General features: G+C 39.9%; 1 protein-coding gene and 1 long non-coding RNA gene across 2 annotated transcripts; both read left to right on the forward strand.

The window, feature by feature from the left end:
* Nucleotides 1-1,717: 1,717 nt before the first annotated feature.
* LOC120288024 lies at nucleotides 1,718-4,164 on the forward strand. The gene is made up of 3 exons (XR_005546267.1): nucleotides 1,718-1,868; nucleotides 3,224-3,358; nucleotides 4,120-4,164. It is a non-coding gene; the product is annotated as an uncharacterized LOC120288024 (long non-coding RNA).
* A 7,683-nt stretch (nucleotides 4,165-11,847) lies between these two features.
* On the forward strand, nucleotides 11,848-21,278 carry LOC108959445 (phenylcoumaran benzylic ether reductase TP7-like). The gene is made up of 2 exons (XM_039302335.1): nucleotides 11,848-12,120; nucleotides 21,081-21,278. The coding sequence occupies exons 1-2, from the start codon at nucleotides 11,848-11,850 to the stop codon at nucleotides 21,276-21,278; spliced, it is 471 nt and encodes a 156-aa protein (XP_039158269.1).
* Nucleotides 21,279-23,144: the final 1,866 nt, after the last annotated feature.

Here is a 23,144-nt window from a genome sequence, read left to right on the forward strand (position 1 = left end):
ACGAGCGAGATGGACCTAGAGGTCCCTTTGGAATCTAAGATTCTTATGTCGGTGCTAGAGATCATTTTGGCAAGTGTACGATTGACTCTCCTAGTGGTTCGGTGGTAGACCCGAGTTCCACTGAAGCTGAGAGACCCTCGAGCCTTCGGTTGAAGATTGAGCAGCAAGGACTAGTAGTTCTTTCATGTTTGGTAGGCGTGTGAATATAAAGTGTGTTCTGATTTTCAAAATGTAATTACCCCTTTTCTATCCCATCTTCGTGTTGTCATGGGATTTATTTATTCTGCATGTACATTAAAATAAATGGGCCGGTGACGTGTTATGGGATGTCGCAATTTAATCGACCACCGAGGATGGGCACGCATTCAAGGATCGAGGTGTGACATAGCTCATTGCCCATTCTATACCCTTTAAAAAAAATTGAATTGGTATAGATGTCAAAGGTTTAATAACTTTATACTAATCACTTCATATATGGACACTCGTAATGCTACTTTTTCTCACATAGAGGTTATGAATTACAAAAATAGTAATCTTGTATTGCCTAATTAATTAAAGAAGGGTAATCTTGTTATCAATCCTCCCTAGAAAAAGACTTCATAGAACCTCGAAGCAATAGCATGGCGACTATGAAGCTCTATGATATCATGCTCTCATATAGATGTAGAGTAGCTCATTGCCATTTTATACCCTTTTTTAAGAAAAATTGAATTGGCATAGAAGTAAAAGGTTTAACAACTTTCTACTAATTACTCCATATATGGACACTCGTAATGCTGTTTTTCTCACATAGAGGTTATGAATTACAAACATAGTAATCTTGTATTGCCCAATTAATTAAGAAGGGTAATCTTGTGATAACCCTCCCAAGAAAAAGAATCCAAACCTTGAAACAATAGCATGGCGGGCTATCAAGCTCTATGATATCATGCTACCATATGGATGTAGAGTAGCTCATTGCCCATTTTATACCCTTTTAAAAATAAAAAATTGAATTGGTATAGATGTCAAAAGTTTAATAACTTTCTACTAATCACTCCATATATGGACACTCGTAATGCTGTTTTTTTCTCACATAGAGGTTATGAATTACAAATATAGTAATCTTGTATTGCCCAATTAATTAAAGAAGGGTAATCTTGTGATCAACCCTTTCAAGAAAAAAGAATTCATTGAACCTCAAAACAATAGCATGGCGGCTATCAAGCTCTATGATATCATGCTACCATATGGATGTAAGAGTAGCTCATTGCCCATTTTATACCCCTGTTTTCTTCATATGATAAAAGTCAACGTAAAGTATTTTGGACTAGTTCCTCATCAATTACAATTACTTAAATTCATAGCACCATCAAAATTAAATTTTCTTGTTTGTTTGCTAAGTTAACTATTTTATTTCTCAAGAATTTAAATAATCACTTAAATGAAACAAAATCGTTATCTTCCATCTATTTTCCCACTTTCCATGTACCATTTTTCTAGTAAAGGATAACCTCAACAAGAAAAATTATTTCAATGATAAGACGATTACACCCTTCCAGAATCATCCAATGACACTCCGTCCCATCATGAAGATAAGAACCCCCACCTTTTAGCTCTCTCTCTCTCCAGATACAGCAAAGTCACGTCAGAGACCGATCAAGTTCACCGGAAAACACCACGCCCGCTGTGAAAAAACCCTCCAAGATGGCAGAGATGAGCAGAGTCTTGGTGATCGGAGGTGCCGGATACATCGGAAGTTCATCGTGAAAGCATGTGCAAAGTCTGGTCACCCTACCTTTGTTCTCGAGACGAAGTCCACACTCTCCAACCCCGCCAACGCCGAAATCATCAAAGGTTTCAAGAGCTTAGGCGTGAACCTAGTCCATGTGAGTAGTTATTCCCGTGTGATTCCGTTAGTTTCCCATGTTCGGTGCTGCTTTGAGGAATTGAAGCATCCCTTGCCATTTGATCTTGCTTGGAATTCCGAGAAATGTCTTTAATTTTTGGGAGAACCCGGGGACACAATTCACCACAGCCAAACGCAATCTATGATCAATTTCTCCCCTGATACTAAATCAACTTAAAATCTCTTAGCCCCAGGAACAATCAGCAATGTATAGCCTCACAATATGCATAATAAGTAGACAAAGCAAATAACGACAAAGGATTTAACGTGGAAGGCCAATGCGGGAAAAACCACATACCGCCCAAAAACATCCACTAATCACCAAGAATAGCAGGATCACAAAGTATTATTCTCTAGTCACACACTAGAGACTCAACATCAGCATTACAATTATCTTTTTCTTACCACATAGGTAGACAAACAAGTTGGGAGTAAGAAAACCTTAACCACAACTGGAGAATTCGGGATGGTTCTCAACAAAAAAACCATCAACTTGTAAGCCTCGGTCTCATGAACAACATACTGAAATTTGAGCCGATTCCATCAATATTTGGCCTTGAATCAAAGCCGCAAAGTTGCAGCCCTCTTTTCTTCTCTTCTCCCTTGCTTGCAGTTTTCTGTTTCTCTCTCCTCTCTTTTCTTTTTTGATGGATGCACACCTCCACGCACGACACTCCACTTCTTTATATTTTGTTTTGTTTTCTTTTTTATTTAATGCTGGTTGGGCCTCACATGAAGGTGGACCCAGCCAAAATTTAATCAATAGTATCGGAGTCAATTTTCATCTTAATCTTTCACAATATCGAGTTGATGGAGTCACGTTACAATTCAGCGTGCTTTTTCTCTTCTCTGATATTTCGGCCTCGTAAGTTGGCGAAACCAGAAACAATCTCCCTCTCGTTTTTCACACTAATTGACGAATCTCCTCAGCTTCGCATGCTGAGACGAACGAGTGCATTTTTAGACGAGTCTTATGAAAATTTCCATATGTTTCGTACTGTGTAGATGAATTTTTATTCAGAAGTACATGTCGCTGATCTGTAATTCAGATGTCATTGCAAATACCTTGTCGTAGCCTTTCAAAAGATTGGTAGGTAATGCATGGACAAGAATTCTATGGATAGCGGCTTTTTATAAAATATATATATATATATATATATATATATATATTCTCACAACAGTTTTCTCTCTGGTTGTGAAGGTATTGAAGTCTTATCTGCATTAGATTTCGTATTTCTCCTTTTTCATAGTCTTCCTACTGGCCAAAATTAGATTGGTTGATGGTTGCTGATTTTATTGATTGTTTGTCCATGTTCTTGGTTATTTGATTCTCAGGGAGACATATACGATCAAAAGAGTCTGTTGAGTGCGATTAAGCAGGTTGATGTGGTAATCTCTACTGTGGGGATACCACAGCTAGAAGACCAAGACAGGATTGTTGCAGCCATCAAAGCAGCTGGGAATATCAAGGTTGTGCCGTGTCTAGTAATTTCATTTCGAGTTATTATTCTTTGTTTAGCATTTGATTGACGATATACGTTGGTGTTAGTTGTTAGCTTAAGTATTTTCTTCGAGTATGAATGCATCACGTTCTTGTTGTGGGCTCTGCTTTGATGAAATGGGGTGGATTCACTTTTTATTTGTAGACTTCACTTCTTTCCTTTTTAAATGGTCATGACTTTGTGTAGAAGTCGTCGGTGAAATTTGAGGCTAACTATGTCAAATTCAAGTACCGGACAATGCCGGCTTCACTGTGGTTATGTTTTTCGTCTAGGTCATCGAAAAGTCAAAAGGTTTTAAAAACTCAATATGGATTACCGTCGTGTACCCTGCTCTTTGATTGATAATGAGAAACATGAACTACTTAATCCTTCAAGTGTGTTTTTGTTCTATTTCTACGGTGAGGAACCAAAAATAAAAAACCAAAAAGAAAGTTTCCCTAAGCATTACCAAACAACACCTTAATTGCTAGTCTTGATTCACTTACAATAATTTTTACTCTATTATAGTCACATATTGAAAAAAAAAATGAAATATAGTCTCATATAAGTTTGTTTTTATTGTTGCTCTATTAGAGTCACATATTGAAGAAAAAAGTGAAATTCAGTCTCATATAAGTTTGGTTTGTCTTTTTGCCATAACTCATGTAAATTTGTTGGATGAGGGAATACACTCTAGTTTTTGTTGATTTCTAATAAAAATGTCTCTTGAATCAATTATTTTCTATTTAGAGATTCTTGCCTTCAGATTTTGGAAATGATGCGGATCGTAACAATCTGTGGAGCCAGCAAAAACTGGATTAGCTATCAAGGCAAGATTCGCCGCCTTGTTGAGCTGAAGGAATCCCGTATACACATGTGGCTTCTAACTCTTTTGGAAATTTCCACCTTCGGACATTGTCACAGCTCAGGGCTACAGCTCCCTAGAGATAAAGTTGTCATCTTGGGGATGGAAATGCAAGTAAGAAGCAATTCGTTGAAATGCGTATTCTAATGAGTTAAGTTCTTTTTTTTGTACATTAACAACGAATTAATTACAGTAGTGATCAGAGTGAGAGGCGATTCTTGAAGCTTGATAATTTTAGGGTAACGTCCTTGTCTAGAGATAATGGGGCTCTTACATCCATTTGTCTTCAATTTTAGCGACTAATATATGATATGATTCTATTGTGGTTTATCTTGGCATAATACCACCTAGCGGGCAGATCATGAAGGTTCTCTTTATGTATTTGTTTGGGAAAAACATATGAATGCATTTGTCTGCATGTTGTCTAATAAATCAGTTTGATAAGATTGTTCTTCTTCAAAGTGAGCCGAAAGTAACCCTAGGAAGATAGATGGCTCTGTGATTTATTTATTAATAGCGCCAAACTCTCCCCGTCAATATGGTGTTTAACAATGAGGATGACATCGGCACCTATACCATCAAGGCATGGATGACCCAGGGACCTTAAACAAAATTTTGTATATCAAACCTCTGTAACACCTACTCGATGGAATAAAGGCTCGTGTCTTTGTGGGAGAGAAAGATCGCAGACCCTAGAGAGGGTGTATGTTCGAGGAAGCGAGGTGCTAGTATTCAAGGTTAGGGATGCATTTCTATTGGATTTAAATTACTTTAAATCCTCTCTATTCTACGACATTTTAAAAAGCTTGTCCCGATCATATTGTAGGCGGTGGCTCCACACCCTTGTTCTTGGCATTAGACCATTCTGTCTTCGTGAAAGGAGACCAAACGAACTTCAAAGATTGAGCCATCATTCGGAGTGGAAGCTTGGAGCTCTACCCGATGTCAAATACATAGTTGTGTGGATCAATGCCTCGATCAATTTGTTTGATTATCAAAAAAACCGAACATGCTTATAAATTTCTCCACATCTCCGTCGGTAATAAATCATTAGGATGATGCTTCACGGGATCTAGTGTGAAATGTCGCTTTTGGTGATCATCACATGGCATGTACAACCCCAAGTCGAGGACGCACTATAAAGTATGAATGTTCAACGTGGCATGTCTCTGGTGCTTGGAAGTTGCTGTTTTGGAGTTTTGATATGGGTTCATGGGCCAATCCAAGCTAACACCAAGACACGGGTTTCTCTATTTTTGTATGTCATATTATCTTTCACGTCTAAAAGAATAACAAGTTAAAACAGCGTAAACCAGCTGTTAAACTTGTCGCAATTTTTGAATTATTATTAATGTTTTGGGGATTCGATCCTGCTTGACCGGGACGAACATGAAGTAGATTAGAATCGCGTCAACTAGATTAATATACTAAATGAAGATAGATACCGCTGGGCGGTTGCAAGTGTTAGAGGTGTTGGCAAAAGTGGAATTCAGGTAATGCGGGAACCGGGAGGAATTTTACCATCCTTGAGAGTCCCAATAAGAATGATCATATATCACAATGGAACTTTGTGACGAGGCTTAATCTTATACCATTTGAGGATAGTGGTCAATCAATAGATGGAACCGGTTACTTCAATACAGTAGAATAGATCTTGTTTTGATTGGGTATATCGAAAGTGTGTGAGTATAAGATAATTCACGGCATTGAGTGTAGAGATGAATATATTTGAATCTAGATCGAGTTACAAGTTTGAGTTTTCGGAAGGTTCTTTCTTAAGCGGTTAATGAATAGCAAAGGATACGAAATTTCGGTGGTGAAAGAAAGTGAAGGAAAGAAGATCAGAGGCTAGAGTGACTCAATAATGGTGCGCAATTGTCGTGATCGAGGTCGGAGGTGAACGGCCAGTATCATACGTGAAGCTGGGTTCCCAGTTTGTGGTTTAGAAAAATTTACAGCCTGTGTACTAAGATGAGTCCTCCTTGATGTCAAATGGTCTAACAACGCCACGAGACCGAAAAGCGGCATGGAAAAATGAGACTTGATGAGGCAATAACTTCACTTTTTGTTTAGAATTGGTAGAGGTTTAAATTTTGAGGGCCAGAAATTTTTATAAGAGGGAAGAGTTGTGACGTGTCAAGTTTTAATTCTGATTTCGATAAATAAATTGGGCATTTCGACGCGATTTCAGTATTTTTCTCTGAGTTAATGGTTCGAGATAGCCCAAATTGGGTGAGTTATTAAGGACTTTAAAAAAAGCCAGATAGCAAGTGAAGCCAATGATCGATTCTTGGCCGTCTTCATCTTTAGAGATTATTGCGGCATAATATAAATCGATTTGAAATCGGAAGATTAGTTGGTTAGCGAGATGAATAGTGATCATAGTGACTCAGCTAAATTGGAAACTCTCGTGTGCGGCATTAATTTGATTTTCGCGTTTTGGTACCATGTGTTCGTATTTGAATCATAAATTTTCGACAATTGAGAGTTCCGTGTGTCAAGTGGGATCGTGGTGAACTGAAGAAAATCGGCCAATGAGTCATTTGTCCACAAGGATTACGAAAAGCTAACTGCATTAGCACAGAGTCGCGCTAAGTGCGTCGGGTGAGAGGCCATACGTCAAGTCAGGTTCAAGGGTGGAAGACACGTAAGTATCATGGGGTCGTTTTAGGAACGTTGGTTTAGTCTTTGAAGATTTTTAAACCAGGCCAAAACTTTTTGAGAAAAAAGTTGGTTTGTATCATCATTTGTGCAAAAAGGGCAGTTGTTTTGATGGCAAAGTGAGATGCGAGATGGGATAAAGGTGAAAGCATTGTCAAATTAAAATATAGAGACCGGTGGAGTTTGCAGATGTCGAATGGGGATTGATTGAAGGCTTTTGATGTTTTAATTAAATGAATCTTGAAAGTCGTAGCACTCTTGGATCCCAACATTTTAGACCTCCTTGAACTTCTAAAGGGGCTTTTGGTCATGGAATTGGCTGGCTGGCCAGCTGTGAGGAGAGACCAGTCCAAAGGGCGGGAGACCTGAAAGATAAGAAGAAAAGAGAGGAAGAAGGCCCCACCAGCAGAAGTTATTTCCCTCTCCTCCCTCAGCTTCTGTCGGCCTTTTTCCCCTCCTTCGGATGCTCACAGCCCTTTTGAACGCCTGCAGAGTCGACTTCTTCTCTGACGCAAAGCAACCGAACCACTTTCACTCTCTCTCCTTTACCTCTCCATTTCCTCCAAGCTCCATGTCGTCAACAAATCAGCCGAAGCAACCCTCTGCCACCGAAATTTCCCTCAGCTGCCACATGCCCTCACGCCGGTCAACGCGCACTACCGAAGCCCCTTTGGTTGACCCTACAGCTCCTTCAATTTCTTCCATCCCCTCTCAGTCGAAGACGCCAGCGACTACTTCGGCCTCGACGTCCCGCTGCCACGTCCCTCGAATCAACGCCAGCTTCATCTTCGCTGCTTCCATCACCGAATAGCCAACGAATCAGCTCTCCTCTCTCCTTCAGCGAGCTCCACTCACCGAATCCCAGCTCACACAGCAGCTCCTTCGACAGCGTCCCAGCTGCCGCTTTCTCCACGCGTCCGCGAGCAGCCTTCATTTCCACCGAAATTTTGTTGGTTCTTCGTGTCTTCATCTCGGCCGCGTGAAGTCAAGCTACCGACAGCCCATCAACCCAGCGAGCTCCAGTAGTCCGCCTGGTCAACAATCGAACCAGCAACGCCCTCGTGTCTTCTCCAATTTCATCGAGCAGCCCACCGTCCGCGGAAACGGCCCAGCAAGGTGACGTTCAGCCTGTCTTCAGCCCTGAAACATTGCATTCCAGCCCATTTGAAGCCGTGGGCTTCTATTTCAACAGCCCATCCTTGGGCCTTCTACAAACAGCCCACACAATTTTTCGTGGCCCAACAGCTGGGCCTATCTTCAGTCGATCCAAGTTCAGCCCAAGTGAAATTCAGATTATTTCAGCCCAGAGAGAGCAACCCATCTTCAAGCAAGATCAGCCCCATTTCAGCTCACTTGAAGCCCAAGAAGTAGGCCCAAATCCGAGACCAAGCCCAGCAATCGCTGTGGGCTTGCGAGGCTTTAGTGGGGGTCGTCGCCGCTAGCCAAAATTTGGATTTCGGTCGCGTAGTCAGCGTCGCCATGTGGTGACCGGTCTCCATTTTAAATCAGTGAGTTTTACTTCTTGTCGCCTTAGTTTACTAATTATACTTAAAATTTGATTAGATTTAATTAAGTGCAATTAGGTAGTTAGATTAGAGTAGATTAGTGATTATTAGATCATTGTGATGCATGTTAGTCAATTGGATTGTGCAATTAGCGAGTAGGCACGTAAAACTATTTATTGAGTGAGTGCTACTTGGGATTTTCCGACCTTATCGGGTGTTAATTAGGCAATTCGGCATAAGTGAAATTTTTGGGAATTAAATATTAATTTTCGAAATTAATTATTTAATTTTTTATTTTCTGGAAATTCGACTAGGATATTGTGACCGAGATTTTATGCGATGATCATGGTGCAGTCAATTTATTTAATTGAGCTTTATATTGTGTTAAATTGTATTTATTGTATTTATTTATTTATTTTCAAAATTAATTATTTAATTATTTATTTTAGGAAATTCATTGGGATGTTGGTGAGAATTTTGTGCTGATTGTTGTGGCGTAATTCGTTTATTTAATTGAGCTTTATTTTGTGCTGAATTTAATTATTTGTGAAATTGTGAATTATTCTTTAATGGAATAATCTTTGGTTATTAATTAGAAAATAGCAGAAGTCGGTTAACTGACACCAAAAGTGTTTTGGTGGACTACGAAAATGTGGGAGTTATGGAAAGGAAAATATTATGTTTTATAGGCGAGCGGTGTGCCCTGTATGGTATTTTATCGAAGGATAAAAGATGGAATGGACCAGCATTCGCGATGGCGCGGTTTAAGGCTTAGTACTCATCCTTTGGGGAGTTCGAAACTTGCGTGGGTCAATGCTTCGGTGCAAGCTGCGCGGTTCACTGTGGTAAGGTCGGTGGTGGGGCAGTCACCCGGGGTTCTTTCGCGCGAAAGTGGCGCATGGAGGTTCCACTGGTCACAAAAAAAAGAAGATAAAAGATGGAATGGATTGAATGGTGGATGGTATATTATGTCATCCTACGAGCTATAATATCGCTTAGCGAGAGTGATGTTAGGTGTACTATATCGGCCTACGGGTGATATAGCGGTGCGCAGTAGTACACTTTATCAACAGAGTGAGCATCGGGGTATACTATATATCTGCCGGGCGATATGTCAACTTAGCGAAGCGATGTCTTGGTATCTTATGTCAACCTGGCAATATGTCGAGCTGCGAGAAGCGGTATACCAACCACATAAGCTTAGTGCGAGCAATACTATCTATTTATCATCTTAGAGTGAGCAGTCCTAGACTATGGTTGAATTTATAGATAATATTGAATGTGCCGACCAAGCATGGGTTGTGATTACATGTAATCGACTAGGTCAATTGATCGATGATTCGATCTAAGTGTGATTTGATATGATTCATTGCTTTGATCTCATGTTTGTGAATTGATTGATCGAATGGAAAATGACCATGAGTGGTCTTGTTAGTGTGTAATTGACTAGGGCCGATTTGATCAATGCTTCGATCAATGATGTGATTGTTTGCATGCTTATTTGATCCTGTTAATATGTAGGTGAATCCGAGACCAAGGTAAGTCATCGACTTAGGTTGTGCGCATAAGCAACCCTAGGTGTATTAGTTTACTAATCGGGTCTTGAGGGTAAGAATCTGATGAGACGTAGTCTCATTGGTTGTGAACAACCACTTTAGGTACCTAGATGCAATAGACTTGGTTTTTGAAGATCTCGAAAGTCCGGGCGTGCATTGAAAGCTCCGGCTGAGTGTGGAGGACGATGACAAGGGAGGGGGACCCGTAGCTTGCAGAACTCACTTCGCTTGTAGACCTTGTTTTTAAACTAGCTTATTGTGAATAAATCTAATAGTTCACCTTGTATATAAAGTGAACGATTTTAAGAGTTTGAAATTTAGTCCTACATTTTATCCCAATGTTTTATTAGTTCGGGATTTATAAATCGTTTCATATCTTATAAAAGGAAAGTGTCGGCGATATATAGTCCCAGATATCGCATTTTAAAATCGACCAAGATAAGGATGGGCGTGTGCTTGAGGATCGAGGCGTGACATCGTGTCTTTGTGGGAGAAAGATCGGCAAGACGTCAGAGAGGGTGTATGTTCCGGAGCGGTTCGAAGAACATTCAAGGTTAGGGATGCATTTCTATTGGATTTAAGTGCTTGAAATCCTCTCTCTATTCTCTCTGATATTTAAAGCTTGTCCGATCATATTGCAGGCGGTGGCTCCCGCGCAACCCGTTCTTGGCATTACACCATTTTATCTTCGTGAAAGGAGACCAAACGAACTTCGAGATTGAGCCATCATTGGTGGAAGCTTGAGAGCTCTACCCCGATGTCAAATACATGACTATGGATCAATGCCTTGATCAATTTGTTTGATTATCGAAACTGAACATGCTAATAAATTTCTCACATCTCCGTGCAGTAATAAATAATATAGGATGCTGCTTCACAGGATCCTAGTGTGAAATGTCGCTTCTGTTGATCATCACATGGCATGTACAACTAGTCTGAGGACACACTATAAAGTATGAATGTTCAATGTGGCGCGTCTGCTGCTCGGAGAAATTTGCTTCTGTTTTGGAGTTTGATATGGGTTCATGGGCCAATCAAGCTAACACCAAGACACGGGTTTCTCTATTTTTGTATGTCATATTATCTTTCACGTCTAAAAGAATAACAAATTAAAGTAAGCGTAAACTGACTGTCAAACTTGTCGCAATTTTGAATTATTGTTAATGTTTTGCGGGATTCTTAGAGGCTGCGGGGAACAAACATGTAAGAAAAAGAGGCGTGCGCGATGAGTCTGGATAAATCTCTAGCCAAATTCTTATTCCAAAACCCTGATATACTGTGGATTGTTGTCTAACTAAGCATTCGTTTGGTTCAGTCTTCCTAAACCAATCATAAGTCAGGAATTTCAATGAAAAACATATTAAGTAACGCATTTTTGAAAGTAACAGTCAACAACATCTGGTTTCGCGCTTTCTCCCCACCGAGGAGGTTGAAACCCCGCATCCCCATTGCGCGACTCACCCGTGGCTGGGTGTGGTGGTGGCCAGGTCGCCCGGGTTTACCCGCCGGCTGCCGGCTGTTGGGGTTCCCGAATCACCAAAAAAAAAAAAATCTGTTTTTAACAAGAGGGTTATCATTTTTGAATTTTGCAAAGAACACGCAGCCTATCATAAATCAGAACTGTTGGTTTCTTTTCTATCTCAATGGAGGTTTGGTCGACACAATAATCAATTTTCTCGATCAAATTTAGACAACTTTTTGTAAGTCGAGTTGTTATTTCAAAAATTTCACGTCATGTACTCATTCTCCACCGTAAATTTCTTCCGCCTTTCGTTGTCCACTTTTGTGTGCACTCATTTTCTGAGTGAAGGATGATGGTGGTGGGAAAGTCAATTCACCGAAAAGACAATTATGCCCTTTTGGAATAAAAATAAAATGACGATTCATCTCGATGCGTGCCACCGGGCAACAACAGTTGCAGCACGAGACAAAGCAAGTTCGCCGGGAAGAACCGCGCCTCCGCCGTAATAGAACCCTCCGAGATGGCGAGAAGAGCAAAGTGCTGGTGATCGGAGGCACTAGATACACCGGAAAGTTCGTCGTGAAGGTGAGTGCTAAGTCCGGTCACCCTACCTTCGCTCTCGTGAGGGAGTCCGCTCTCTCCGACCCCACCAAGGCTGAAATGGTCGAAGATTTCAATAGCTCAAGCATCAGTATATTCCCGGTGAGTAGTTATTCCCATGCGGTTGCGTTCGTTCGCCGTTCTGAGAAATGTTTTTATCAGTAGGATCGAAGTTGATTTTTATATCTATCTCTCACTTGATCGAGCTGATGGAGTCACGTTACGATATGGCGTTGTTCTTTCCCTTCTCTGATATTTTGTCTTTGTGCATGGTTGAAATCAGAAATCACGTTCCTCTCCTCTTTCAAATGCCTAACGAAATTTCAGCTTTGCATGATGATGTGAACGTGCACATTTTCAGAAAAATCTTGTGGAAACTTCGATATGCTTTAGCTGTTTCTGAGACAGCTACACCTACGTGGCTGCGCTTTGCTGTGTAGACAAATCTTGTGGATCGTTGCCGACTTCATTGATCGTTTGTCCATGCTCTTAGTTATTTGATTCTCAGGGAGACATATACAATCAAGAGAGTCTATTGTGATTAAGCAAGTAGATGTGATAATCTCTGTCGTGGGGTGAGCACAAGTTTAGGACCAAGACATGATCGTTGCTGCTATTAAAGCAGCTGGGAATATCAAGGTGGTGTTGTACCTAGTAATTTCATTTCAAGTTATTATTGTTGGCTTAGCATTTGACTAATGGGTGTTAGCTTGATTCTTGTCTTTCTGGTTTAGGTGCATCGCAATCTCCTTGCGAGCTTTGATTTAATGAAATGGGATGGATGGACTTATCTATATGTAGACTTCAACTTCTTTCTTTTTAAAATGGTCATAACCTCGTGTAGAAGTCATCAGTGAAATTCAAGAGTAGGGTTTGGCCCACGTGATGGTGGACGTTCCTAGAATTTATTCGACATGACAAAATCTTCAATTTCTGAAATCGGACTCAAATTCATGGTTAATTTCCATTCGGCGCGTTTTTAGCATAACCTAGACCACCGAGTAATTTTCAGAGATTTTTAGTGAAAAATACCCGTGGTCGATTTTCTTAGTCACAATGAACCCACTCGACACAATGACGACTCTAGATTGTCGTGAAAATCTCGATGATTCAAATACGGACATAGGGTACCAAAACGATAGTAAAATCAAATTAGTGCCGGTCGATGAGAATTTTGCAATTTAGTGGGATCACCCACGTTTAACCACTCATCTCGGTCGAACCAGAGCCTATCTCGATCTCTAATCGATTCATATCTATGTCGTAATGATCTCGGCGGATGAGCGTATCAAGTAGTCGATTCTTGGTTGAATTCTCAAGTCTATTGCATTAAAACTCCTTAATGGCTTCCTGGATAGTCTAGTTATCTCGAGAGTGATCGGCTATGAGAGCCCTATAGGCACGTCAATGAAATGTTCGATTTATTCGGTAGAAACGGGACTGAAAATGCGGGATGTCACACCTCCGCCGTGTGCTGCCTAGCCATCCACCTCCAACCCTTGTCCCGCATGTTGAGCCCATCCCCTAAGCCTCCTCAGGCCAAGTCGAGCTCCTGTCCAGCTGCCTGAGCCATCTCCACTACCTTTCAACCACCGTTGATCATCGCCATCACCCACTGCAGCCGTCCACCAGCCACCTTGGCCTTTCTAGCTCAGGCCGTCACCCAACTCAAGCCTTTCAACCCAACAACCAAAAGCTAAGACCAACAAACCTCCATGGGCTTGAGCCCATTTAGGATCGCAGGGCCTCGTGTGTGCCGCAGCTGGAGTTTGTTGCCCGTCTTTGCCATCATCGTGGACTCATCGGATTTCAAAACCGGTGAGTTTACTCACAAAACTTTGTTTAGAGAGTTAATTATGCTTAAGGGTTGATTAGTTTAAGCTAAGTATGGTTTAGGTGGTTCATTAGAATGGTTTAGCGATTTAATTACTCGTTATTGCATGTTAGTTGGTTAGATCGGCTTAATTAGCAACTAGCTAGGTTGTATTATATATCTAGATAGGTTCAGAAATTTTCCGAGCCCTTTTCGATATTTAGTCAGGTTTTTGACCTAAGTCTCTATTTATGACATTTATTTGTATTTATTTAATTAATTTTAGTATTTATTTATTTATTTATTTATTTATTAATTTTCAAAAATTATACAGGGATAGTCGGTATTTGGAATTTCGTGCCGATTGCAATGGTATGCTTGGTTTATTTAATTGAATGCTAGATTGTGCAAATTGAGTGAAAATTATAATTTTGGGTATTTATTCCTAAATTAGGTAATTTCAATATTTAATTTGGAAAATACAGCATCGATTTACAGCGCAAAAATGTGTTTATGGACTATTTTAATTAGTAGGAATTTCTAAAGAAAGATATTGAAATTTTGGCACATGCCAACCGTGTATCCACGCACGATTATTCGATCGAGTATTTTCAATGTCGTGATTTATCGGCTTAAGTAAGCCAAGATCATTTTATCAACTTGAATGAGCACGATCTATATATATATATACATCAGCCTATGATCATTTTATCAACTTGAGTGAGCACGATCAATATATCTATATCAACTTGAGTGAGCTAAGATCGTTTTATCAGCTTGAGTGAGCACGATCTATATATATTTATCGGCTTAAGCGAGCTATATATATCAACTTGAGTGAATGTGAACTATGACCATATATTGCAGTTTGTTGTGGTGATGGTATCGGAGGATTGATATATGGTATTGAATTGATAGATAGTACTATTGGTTTGGAATTGAGCTGATTGACTAGTTGATTGATGATTCAATATGAATTGAGTGGATTTGTTGAGATCATGAGCTGTGCTGACTTGCGGGAAGGAGCGTGGCGAGGTAAGTCCGCTATCTTGTGTGTGTATAAACAGCTTTTAGGTGTATTTCCTTCCTAGTCGGAGTTTAGAGGGTAAACTTGTTGAGACATCGTCTCACCCCATCGTGGACTAATATTTACGGGTCCTTAGATGGTTGTTCCACCAGCGCTTTCGCCTTGGAGAGAGGTCACCGAATAGATCTCTTAGATTCCCTTTCCTGAGCCAAGGAGACTAGGTCTGAACTCGTGAGATCCATTGTCTTGGATGATGTGAGTCTATTCGGAAGGTACCATATCAATTTAGATCATGGTATCGTTCCGGGCGAGATGGACCTAGAGGTCTCCTATTGGAATCTAAGATTCTTATGTCGGTGCTAGAGATCATTTTTGGCAAGTGTACGGTTGACTCTCACAGTGGTTCGGTGGTAGGCCAGTTCCCGGAGCTAGAGCCACTGGAGCCTTCGGTTGAGGATTCGAACGCCTAAAGGACTAGTAGTTCTTTCATGTTTGGTAGGCGTGTGAATATAAACTAATGTTGTATATAACTGAGTTTGCGGTGTATATAAAAGTGTGTTGTGATTTTCAAAATTATGGCCCTGCTTTTCTATCACATCTTCGTATTGTCGGGGATTTATTTATTCGCTTCCGCATATACATTAAAATAAATGGGTTGGCGACGTGTTCTAGGATGTCAATTTAATCGACCACCAAGGGATGGCACACATTCAAGGATCAGATGTGACATAGCTCATTCCCATTCTATACCCTTTTTTTAAAGTTGAATTGGTATAGATGTCAAAGGTTTAACAACTTTATACTAATCACTTCATATATGGACACTCGTAATGCTGCTTTTTCTCACATAGAGGTTATGAATTACAAAAATAGTAATCTTGTATTGCCTAATTAATTAAAGGGTAATCTTGTTATCAATCCTCCCAAGAAAAGACTTCATTGAACCTCGAAGCAATAGAATGGTGACTATGGAGCTCTATGATATCATGCTACCATATGGATGTAGAGTAGCTCATTGCCATTTTATACCCATTTTTAAGAAAAATTGAATTGGCATAGATGTCAAAGGTTTTAACAACTTTCTACTAATCACTCCATATATGGACACTCGTAATGCTGCTTTTTTCTCACATAGAGGTTATGAATTACAAACATAGTAATCTTGTATTGGCCAATTAATTAAAGAAGGGTAATCTTGTGATCAACTCTCCCAAGAAAAAGAATTCATTAAACCTCGAAACAATAGCATGGCGGGCTATCAAGCTCTAGGATATCATGCTACCATTTGGATGTAGAGTAGCTCATTGGCCATTTTATACCCTTTTTTAAAAAAAATCGAATTGGTATAGATGTCAAAGGTTTAATAACTTTCTACTAATCACTCCATATATGGACACTCGTTATGCTGCTTTTTTTCTCACATAGAGGTTATGAATTACAAATATAGTAATCTTGTATTGCCCAATTAATTAAGAAGAGGTAATCTTGTGATCAACCCTTTCAAGAAAAGAATTCATTGAACCTCGAAACAACAATGGCGGCTATCAAGCTCTATGATATCATGCTACCATATGGATGTAGAGTAGCTCATTGCCCATTTATACCCCTGTTTTTTCATATGATAAAAGTCAACGTAAAAAAGTAGTTTGGACTAGTTCCTCATCAATTACAATTACTTAAATTCATAGCACCATCAAAATTAAATTTTCTTGTTTGTTTGCTAAGTTAACTATTTTATTTCTCCAGAATTTAAATAATCACTTAAATGAAACAAAATCGTTATCTTCCATCTATTTTCCCACTTTCCATGTACCCTTTTTCTAGTAAGGATAACCTCAACAAGAAAAATTATTTCAATGATAAGACGATTACACCCTTCTAGAATCATCCAATGACACTCCATCCCATCATGATGATAAGAACCCCCGCCTTTTAGCTCTCTCTCTCTCTCTCTCTCCAAATACAGCAAAGTCACGTCAGAGACCGATCAAGTTCGCCGGAAAACACCACGCCCGCTGTGAAAAAACCCTCCAAGATGGCAGAGATGAGCAGAGTCTTGGTGATCGGTGGCGCCGGATACATCGGAAAGTTCATCGTGAAAGCATGTGCAAAGTCCGGTCACCCTACCTTTGTTCTTGAGACGGAGTCCACCCTCTCCAACCTGCCAACGCCGAAATCATCAAAGGTTTCAAGAGCTTAGGCGTGAACCTAGTCCATGTGAGTAGTTATTCTCATGTGATTCCGTTAGTTTCCCACGTTCGGTGCTGCTTCGAGGAATTCAAGCATCCCTTGCCATTTGATCTTGCTCGAATTCTGAGAAATGTCTTTAATTTTAGGGAGAACCGGAGACACAATTCACCATGGCCAAACGCAATCCAGGATCAATTTCTCCCCGATACTAAATCAACTTAAAATCTCTTAGCCCCAGCAACAACCAGCAATGTATAGCCTCACAATATGCAAATATAACGCGAAATAATAAGTAGACAAAGCAAATAACGACACCAAGGATTAAGCGTGGAAAACCCAATGCGGGAGAAAACCACGGACCGCCCAAAAACATTCACTAATCACCAAGAATATCAAGATACACAAAGTATTCTTCTCTAGTCACACACTAGAGCCTCAATATCAACATTACAATCATCTTTTTCTCACCACATAGGTAGACAAACAAGTTGGGAGTAAGAAAACCTTAACCGCAACTAGAGAATTTGAGGATGGTTCTCGACGAATAAAAACCATCAACTTGTAGCCCACGGTCTCACGAACAACATACTGAAATTTGAGCGATTCAGTCAATATTTGGCTTTCGAATCAAAGCCGCAAAGTTGCAGCCCTCTTCCTTTCTTCTCTTCTCCCTTGCTTGCAGTTTTCTATTTCTCTCTCCTCTCTTTTCTTTTCGACGGATGCACCTCCACGCACGACACTCCACTTCTTTTTGTTTTGTTTTGTGTTGTTTCCTTTTTTTATTTAATGCTGGCTGGGCCTCACATGAAGGTGGACCCAGCCAACAAATCTCCCCCTCCACCTCATGTTGGAAGGTTCGTCATGCCCGCTTTTCTTCTACAAGCGTCAAGCTTCACCACGGGCAAGGCTTTGGTCATCATGTCGGACTTATTGTTGTCAGGTGAACTTTCTCAAGTAGGAAGAGCTTCTCTTCTAGCTTTTCTCAGATCCAATGATACTTCACATCAACATGCTTCGATCTTGAATGAAACACCAGATTCTTGCTAAGGTGGATGGCACTCATGCTATCGCAATATAGAACAAACTTCTCTTGCTTCAAGCCCAACTCTTGTAGAATTTTTACATCCACAAAAGTTCTTTACCTACACCGGTAATATATACTCCGCTGAGTTGTAGACAAAGTGGTACATTTTTGCAATATCGATTGCCATGAAACAGCTACCCAAAATTATTATAAAATCCGATGTGGATTTTGGGAATCAACATCACCGCATAGTCCACATCCGAGTAGCCACTCAACTCAGGCTTTACATTTCCATAACACAAGCAAAGTGTAGAAGTGCCTCTAAGATATCTCAGAATCCATTTACCAGCGATCCAATGCTCCTTACGGATTAGAGAAATCTACTCACAACACCAACTGCATGAGCAATATTGGGTTTTGTACAAACCATGGCGTACATCAAACTACCCACGACCGATGCATAAAGAATTTTCATCATCTCAACCTTCTCTTTCTCACTTGAAGGACACTCTTTACTACTTAGCTTGAAATGGCCTGCAAGAAGTAGAGTACTCACGGTTTACATGTGCTCATGTTGAATCTTTCAAGTACCTTCTCAATATACTTCTCTTGAGATAACCACAATTTCTTATTCTTCCTGTCACGAGTAATTCTCATGCCTAAGATTTGCTTAGCGGGCCTAGGTCTTTCATTGCAAAAGCTTTACTCAACTCATTTTTCAAGCTCTTGATTTTCTTGACATAATGCCCAACAATCAACATATCATCCACATAAAGTAGGAGAATAACAAAATAATTATCTGAGAATCTTTTCATAAAGACACAAGAATCGGAGTTTGTCTTACCGTATCCTTGTTCTTTCATGAATGATTCAAACTTCATACACAAGAATTGGGGACACAATTCACCACGGCCAAATGCAATCCAAGATCAATTTCTCCCCCGATACTAAATCAACTTAAAATCTCTTAGCCCCCAGCAACAACCAGCAATGTATAGCCTCACAATATGCAAATATAACGCCGAAATAATAAGTAAATAAAGCAAATAATGACACCGAGATTTAACATGGAAAACCCAATGCGGGAAAAACCACGGACCGCCCAAAAACATCCACTAATCACCAAGAATAGCAGGATACACAAAGTATTCTTCTCTAGTCACATACTAGAGGCTCAACATCAACATTACAATCATCTTTTTCTCACCACATAGGTAGACAAACAAGTTGGGAGCAAGAATACCTTAACCGCAACTGGAGAATTCGGGGATGGTTCTCGCGAACAAAACCACCAACTTGTAGCCCTCGGTCTCACGAACAATATACTGAAATTTGAGCCGATTCCATCAATATTTGGCCTTCAAATCAAAGCCGCAAAATTGCAGCCTTCTTCCTTTCTTCTCTTCTCCCTTGCTTGCAGTTTTCTGTTTCTCTCTCCTCTCTTTTCTTTTTCGACGGATGCACACCTCCACGCAAAACACTCACTTCTTTATGTTTTGTTTTGTTTCTTTTTTTTATTTAATGCTAACTGGGCCTCACATGAAGGTGGACCCAGCCAACATTTAATCAGTAGTATCAGAGTCAATTTTCATCTTAATCTTTCACAAGATCGAGTTGATGGAGTCACGTTACAATTCAGCGTGCTTTTTCTCTTCTCTGATATTTCGGCCTCGTAAGTTGGCGAAACCATAAACAATCTCCCTCTCGTTTTCACACTAATTGACGAATCTCCTCAGCTTCCATGCTGAGACGAACGAGTGCATTTTTCGACGAGTCTTATGAAAATTTCCATATGTTTCGTACTGTGTAGATGAATTTTATTCAGAAGTACATGTCGCTGATCTGTAATTCAGATGTCATTGCAAATACCTTGTCGTAGCCTTTCAAAAGATTGGTAGGTAATGCATGGACAAGAATTCTGTGGGTAGCGGCTTCTTTTATAAAAAATATATATGTATTTCTCACAACAGTTTTCTCGTCTGGTGAAGGTATTGAGTCTTATCTTCATTGATTTCGTATTTCTCCTTTTTCATAGTCTTCCTACTGGCCAAAATTAGATCGGTTGATGGTTGCTGACTTTATTGATTGTTTGTCCATGTTCTTGGTTATTTGATTCTCAAGGAGACATATACGATCAAAAGTCTATTGAGTGCGATTAAGCAGGTTGATGTGGTAATCTCTACTGTGGGGATAGCACAGCTAGAAGACCAAGAAAAGTTGTTGTAGCCATCAAAGCAGCCGGGGCATATCAAGGTTGTGCTGTGTCTAGTAATTTCATTTCGAGTTATTATTCTTTGTTTAGCATTTGATTGACGATATACGTTGGTGTTAGTTGTTAGCTTAAGTATTTTCTTCTAGTATGAGTGCATCACGTTCTTGTTGTGGGCTCTGCTTTGATGAAATGGGGTGGATTCACTTTTTATTTGTAGAATTCACTTCTTTCCTTTTTAAATGGTCATGACTTTGTGTAGAAGTCGTCGGTGAAATTTGAGGCTAACTATGTCAAATTCAAGTACCGGACAATGCCGGCTTCACTGTGGTTATGTTTTTCGTCAAGGTCATCGAAAAGTCAAAAGGTTTTAAAAACTCAATATGGATTACCGTCGTGTACCCTGCTCTTTGATCGATAATGAAAACATGAACTACTTAATCCTTCAAGTGCGTTTTGTTCTATTTCTACGTGAGGAACCAAAAAAAAACCAAAGAGAAAGTTTCCGGAGCGTTGCAAACAACACCTTAATTGCTAGTCTTGATTCACTTACAATAATTTTTACTCTGTTATAGTCACATATTGAAAAAAAAAATGAAATATAGTCTCATATAAGTTTGTTTTTATTGTTGCTATCATTAGAGTCACATATTGAAGAAAAAGTGAAATTCAGTCTCATATAAGTTTGGTTTGTCTTTTAGCCATAACTCATGTAAATTTGTTGGATGAGGGAATGCACTCTAGTTTTTGTTGATTTCTAATAAAAATGTCTCTTCTGAATCAATTATTTTCTATTTAGAGATTCTTGCCTTCAGATTTTGGAAATGATGCGGATCGTAACGATGCTGTGGAACCAGCAAAAACTGGATATGCTATCAAGGCCAAGATTCGCTGCCTTGTTGAGGCTGAGGAATCCCTTATACATTTGTGGCTTCTAACTCTTTGGAAATTTCCACCTTCGGACATTGTCACAGCTCGGGGCTACAGCTCCCCCTAGAGATAAAGTTGTCATCTTCGGAGATGGAAATGCAAAAGTAAGAAGCAATTCGTTGAAATGCGTATTCTAATTAGTTAAGTTTTTTTTGTTGTACATTAACAACGAATTAATTACAGTAGTGATCAAAGTGAGAGGCGATTCATGAAGCTTGACAATTTTATGGTAACGTCCTTGTCTAGAGATAATGGGGCTCTTACATCCATTAGTCTTCAATTTTAGAGACTAATATATGATATGATTCTGTTGTGGTTTATCTTGGCATAATACCACCTAGCGGGCAGATCATGAAGGTTCTCTTTATGTATTTGTTTGGGAAAAGAACATATGATTGCATTTGTCTGCATGTTGTCTAATGAATCAGTTTGATGAGATCATTCTTCTTCAAAGTGAGCCGAAAGTAACCCTAGGAAGATAGATGACTCTGTGATTTATTTATTAGCGAAATTGTAACACTCTCCCCGTCAATATGCAGCGGTGTTAAACAATGAGGATGCCATCGGCACCTATACCATCAAAGCTGTGGATGACCCAAGGACCTTAAACAAAATTTTGTATATCAAACCTCCTGCCAACACCTACTCGATGAATGAGCTCGTGTCTTTGTGGGAGAGAAAGATCGGCAAGACCCTAGAGAGGGTGTATGTTCCAAGGAGCATGTTCTGAAGAACATTCAAGGTTAGGGATGCATTTCTATTGGATTTAAGTGCCTGAAATCCTCTCTATTCTCTCTGACATTTGAAGCTTGTCCGATCATATTGCAGGCGGTGGCTCCGCGCAACCTGTTCTTGGCATTATACCATTCTATCTTCGTGAAAGGAGACCAAACGAACTTCGAGATTGAGCCATCATTCGGAGTGGAAGCTTCGGCGCTCTACGATGTCAAATACATGACTGTGGATCAATGCCTCGATCAATTTGTTTGATTATCGAAACGAACATGCTAATAAATTTCTCACATCTCCGTGCAGTAATAAATAATATAGGATGCTGCTTCACAGGATCCTAGTGTGAAATGTCGCTTCTGCTGATCATCACATGGCTTGTACAACCCATTAGTCTGAGGACACACTATAAAGTATGAACGTTCAATGTGGCGCGTCTCTGCACTGCTCGGAGAAGTTGCTTCTGTTTTGGAGTTTGATATGGGTTCATGGGCCAATCCAAGCTAACACCAAGACACGGGTTTCTCTATCTTTGTATGTCATATTATCTTTCACGTCTAAAGGATAACAAGTTAAAACAAGCGTAAACCGACTGTCAAACTTGTCGCAATTTTGAATTATTGTTAATGTTTTGGGGGATTCTTAGTGGCTGCGAGGAACAAACATGTAGAAAAAGAGGCATGCGCGATGAGTCTGGATAAATCTCTAGCCAAATTCTTATTCCAAAACCTGATATACTGTGGATTGTTGTCTAACTAAGCATTCGTTTGGTTCAGTCTTCCTAAACCAATCATAAGTCAGGAATTTCCAATGAAAAACATATTAAGTAACGCATTTTTGAAAAGTAACAGTCAACAACATCTGGTTTTAGCTTTCTCCCCACCGAGGAGGGGTTCGAAACCCCATCCCATTGCGCGACTCACCCATGGCTGGGTCTGTGGTGGTGGATTCACCCCGGGTTTACCCTGCGGCTGCCGGCTGTTCGGGGTTCCCGGATCACCCAAAAAAAAAATCTGTTTTTAACAAGAGAGTTATCATTTTGAATTTTGTAAAGAACACGCAGCCTATCATAAATCAGAACTGTTGATTTCTTTTCTATCTCAATGGAGGTTTGGTCGACACAATAATCAATTTTCTCAATCAAATTTAGACAACTTTTGGTAAGTCGAGTTGTTATTTCAAAAAATTTCTCGTCATGTACTCA

Source organism: Eucalyptus grandis, chromosome 9, assembly GCF_016545825.1.
Source record: "Eucalyptus grandis isolate ANBG69807.140 chromosome 9, ASM1654582v1, whole genome shotgun sequence".
NCBI classification, from domain to species: domain Eukaryota; kingdom Viridiplantae; phylum Streptophyta; class Magnoliopsida; order Myrtales; family Myrtaceae; genus Eucalyptus; species Eucalyptus grandis.

Excerpts from the sequence above, each read along its gene's own strand:
- LOC108959445 (XM_039302335.1), top strand. The coding sequence starts at position 11,848 with ATGCGTGCCACCGGGCAACAACAGTTGCAGCACGAGACAAAGCAAGTT. Across the intron at positions 12,121-21,080 it reads CAAGCATCAGTATATTCCCG|AGATTCTTGCCTTCAGATTT; the intron begins GTGAGTAGTTAT and ends TTTTCTATTTAG.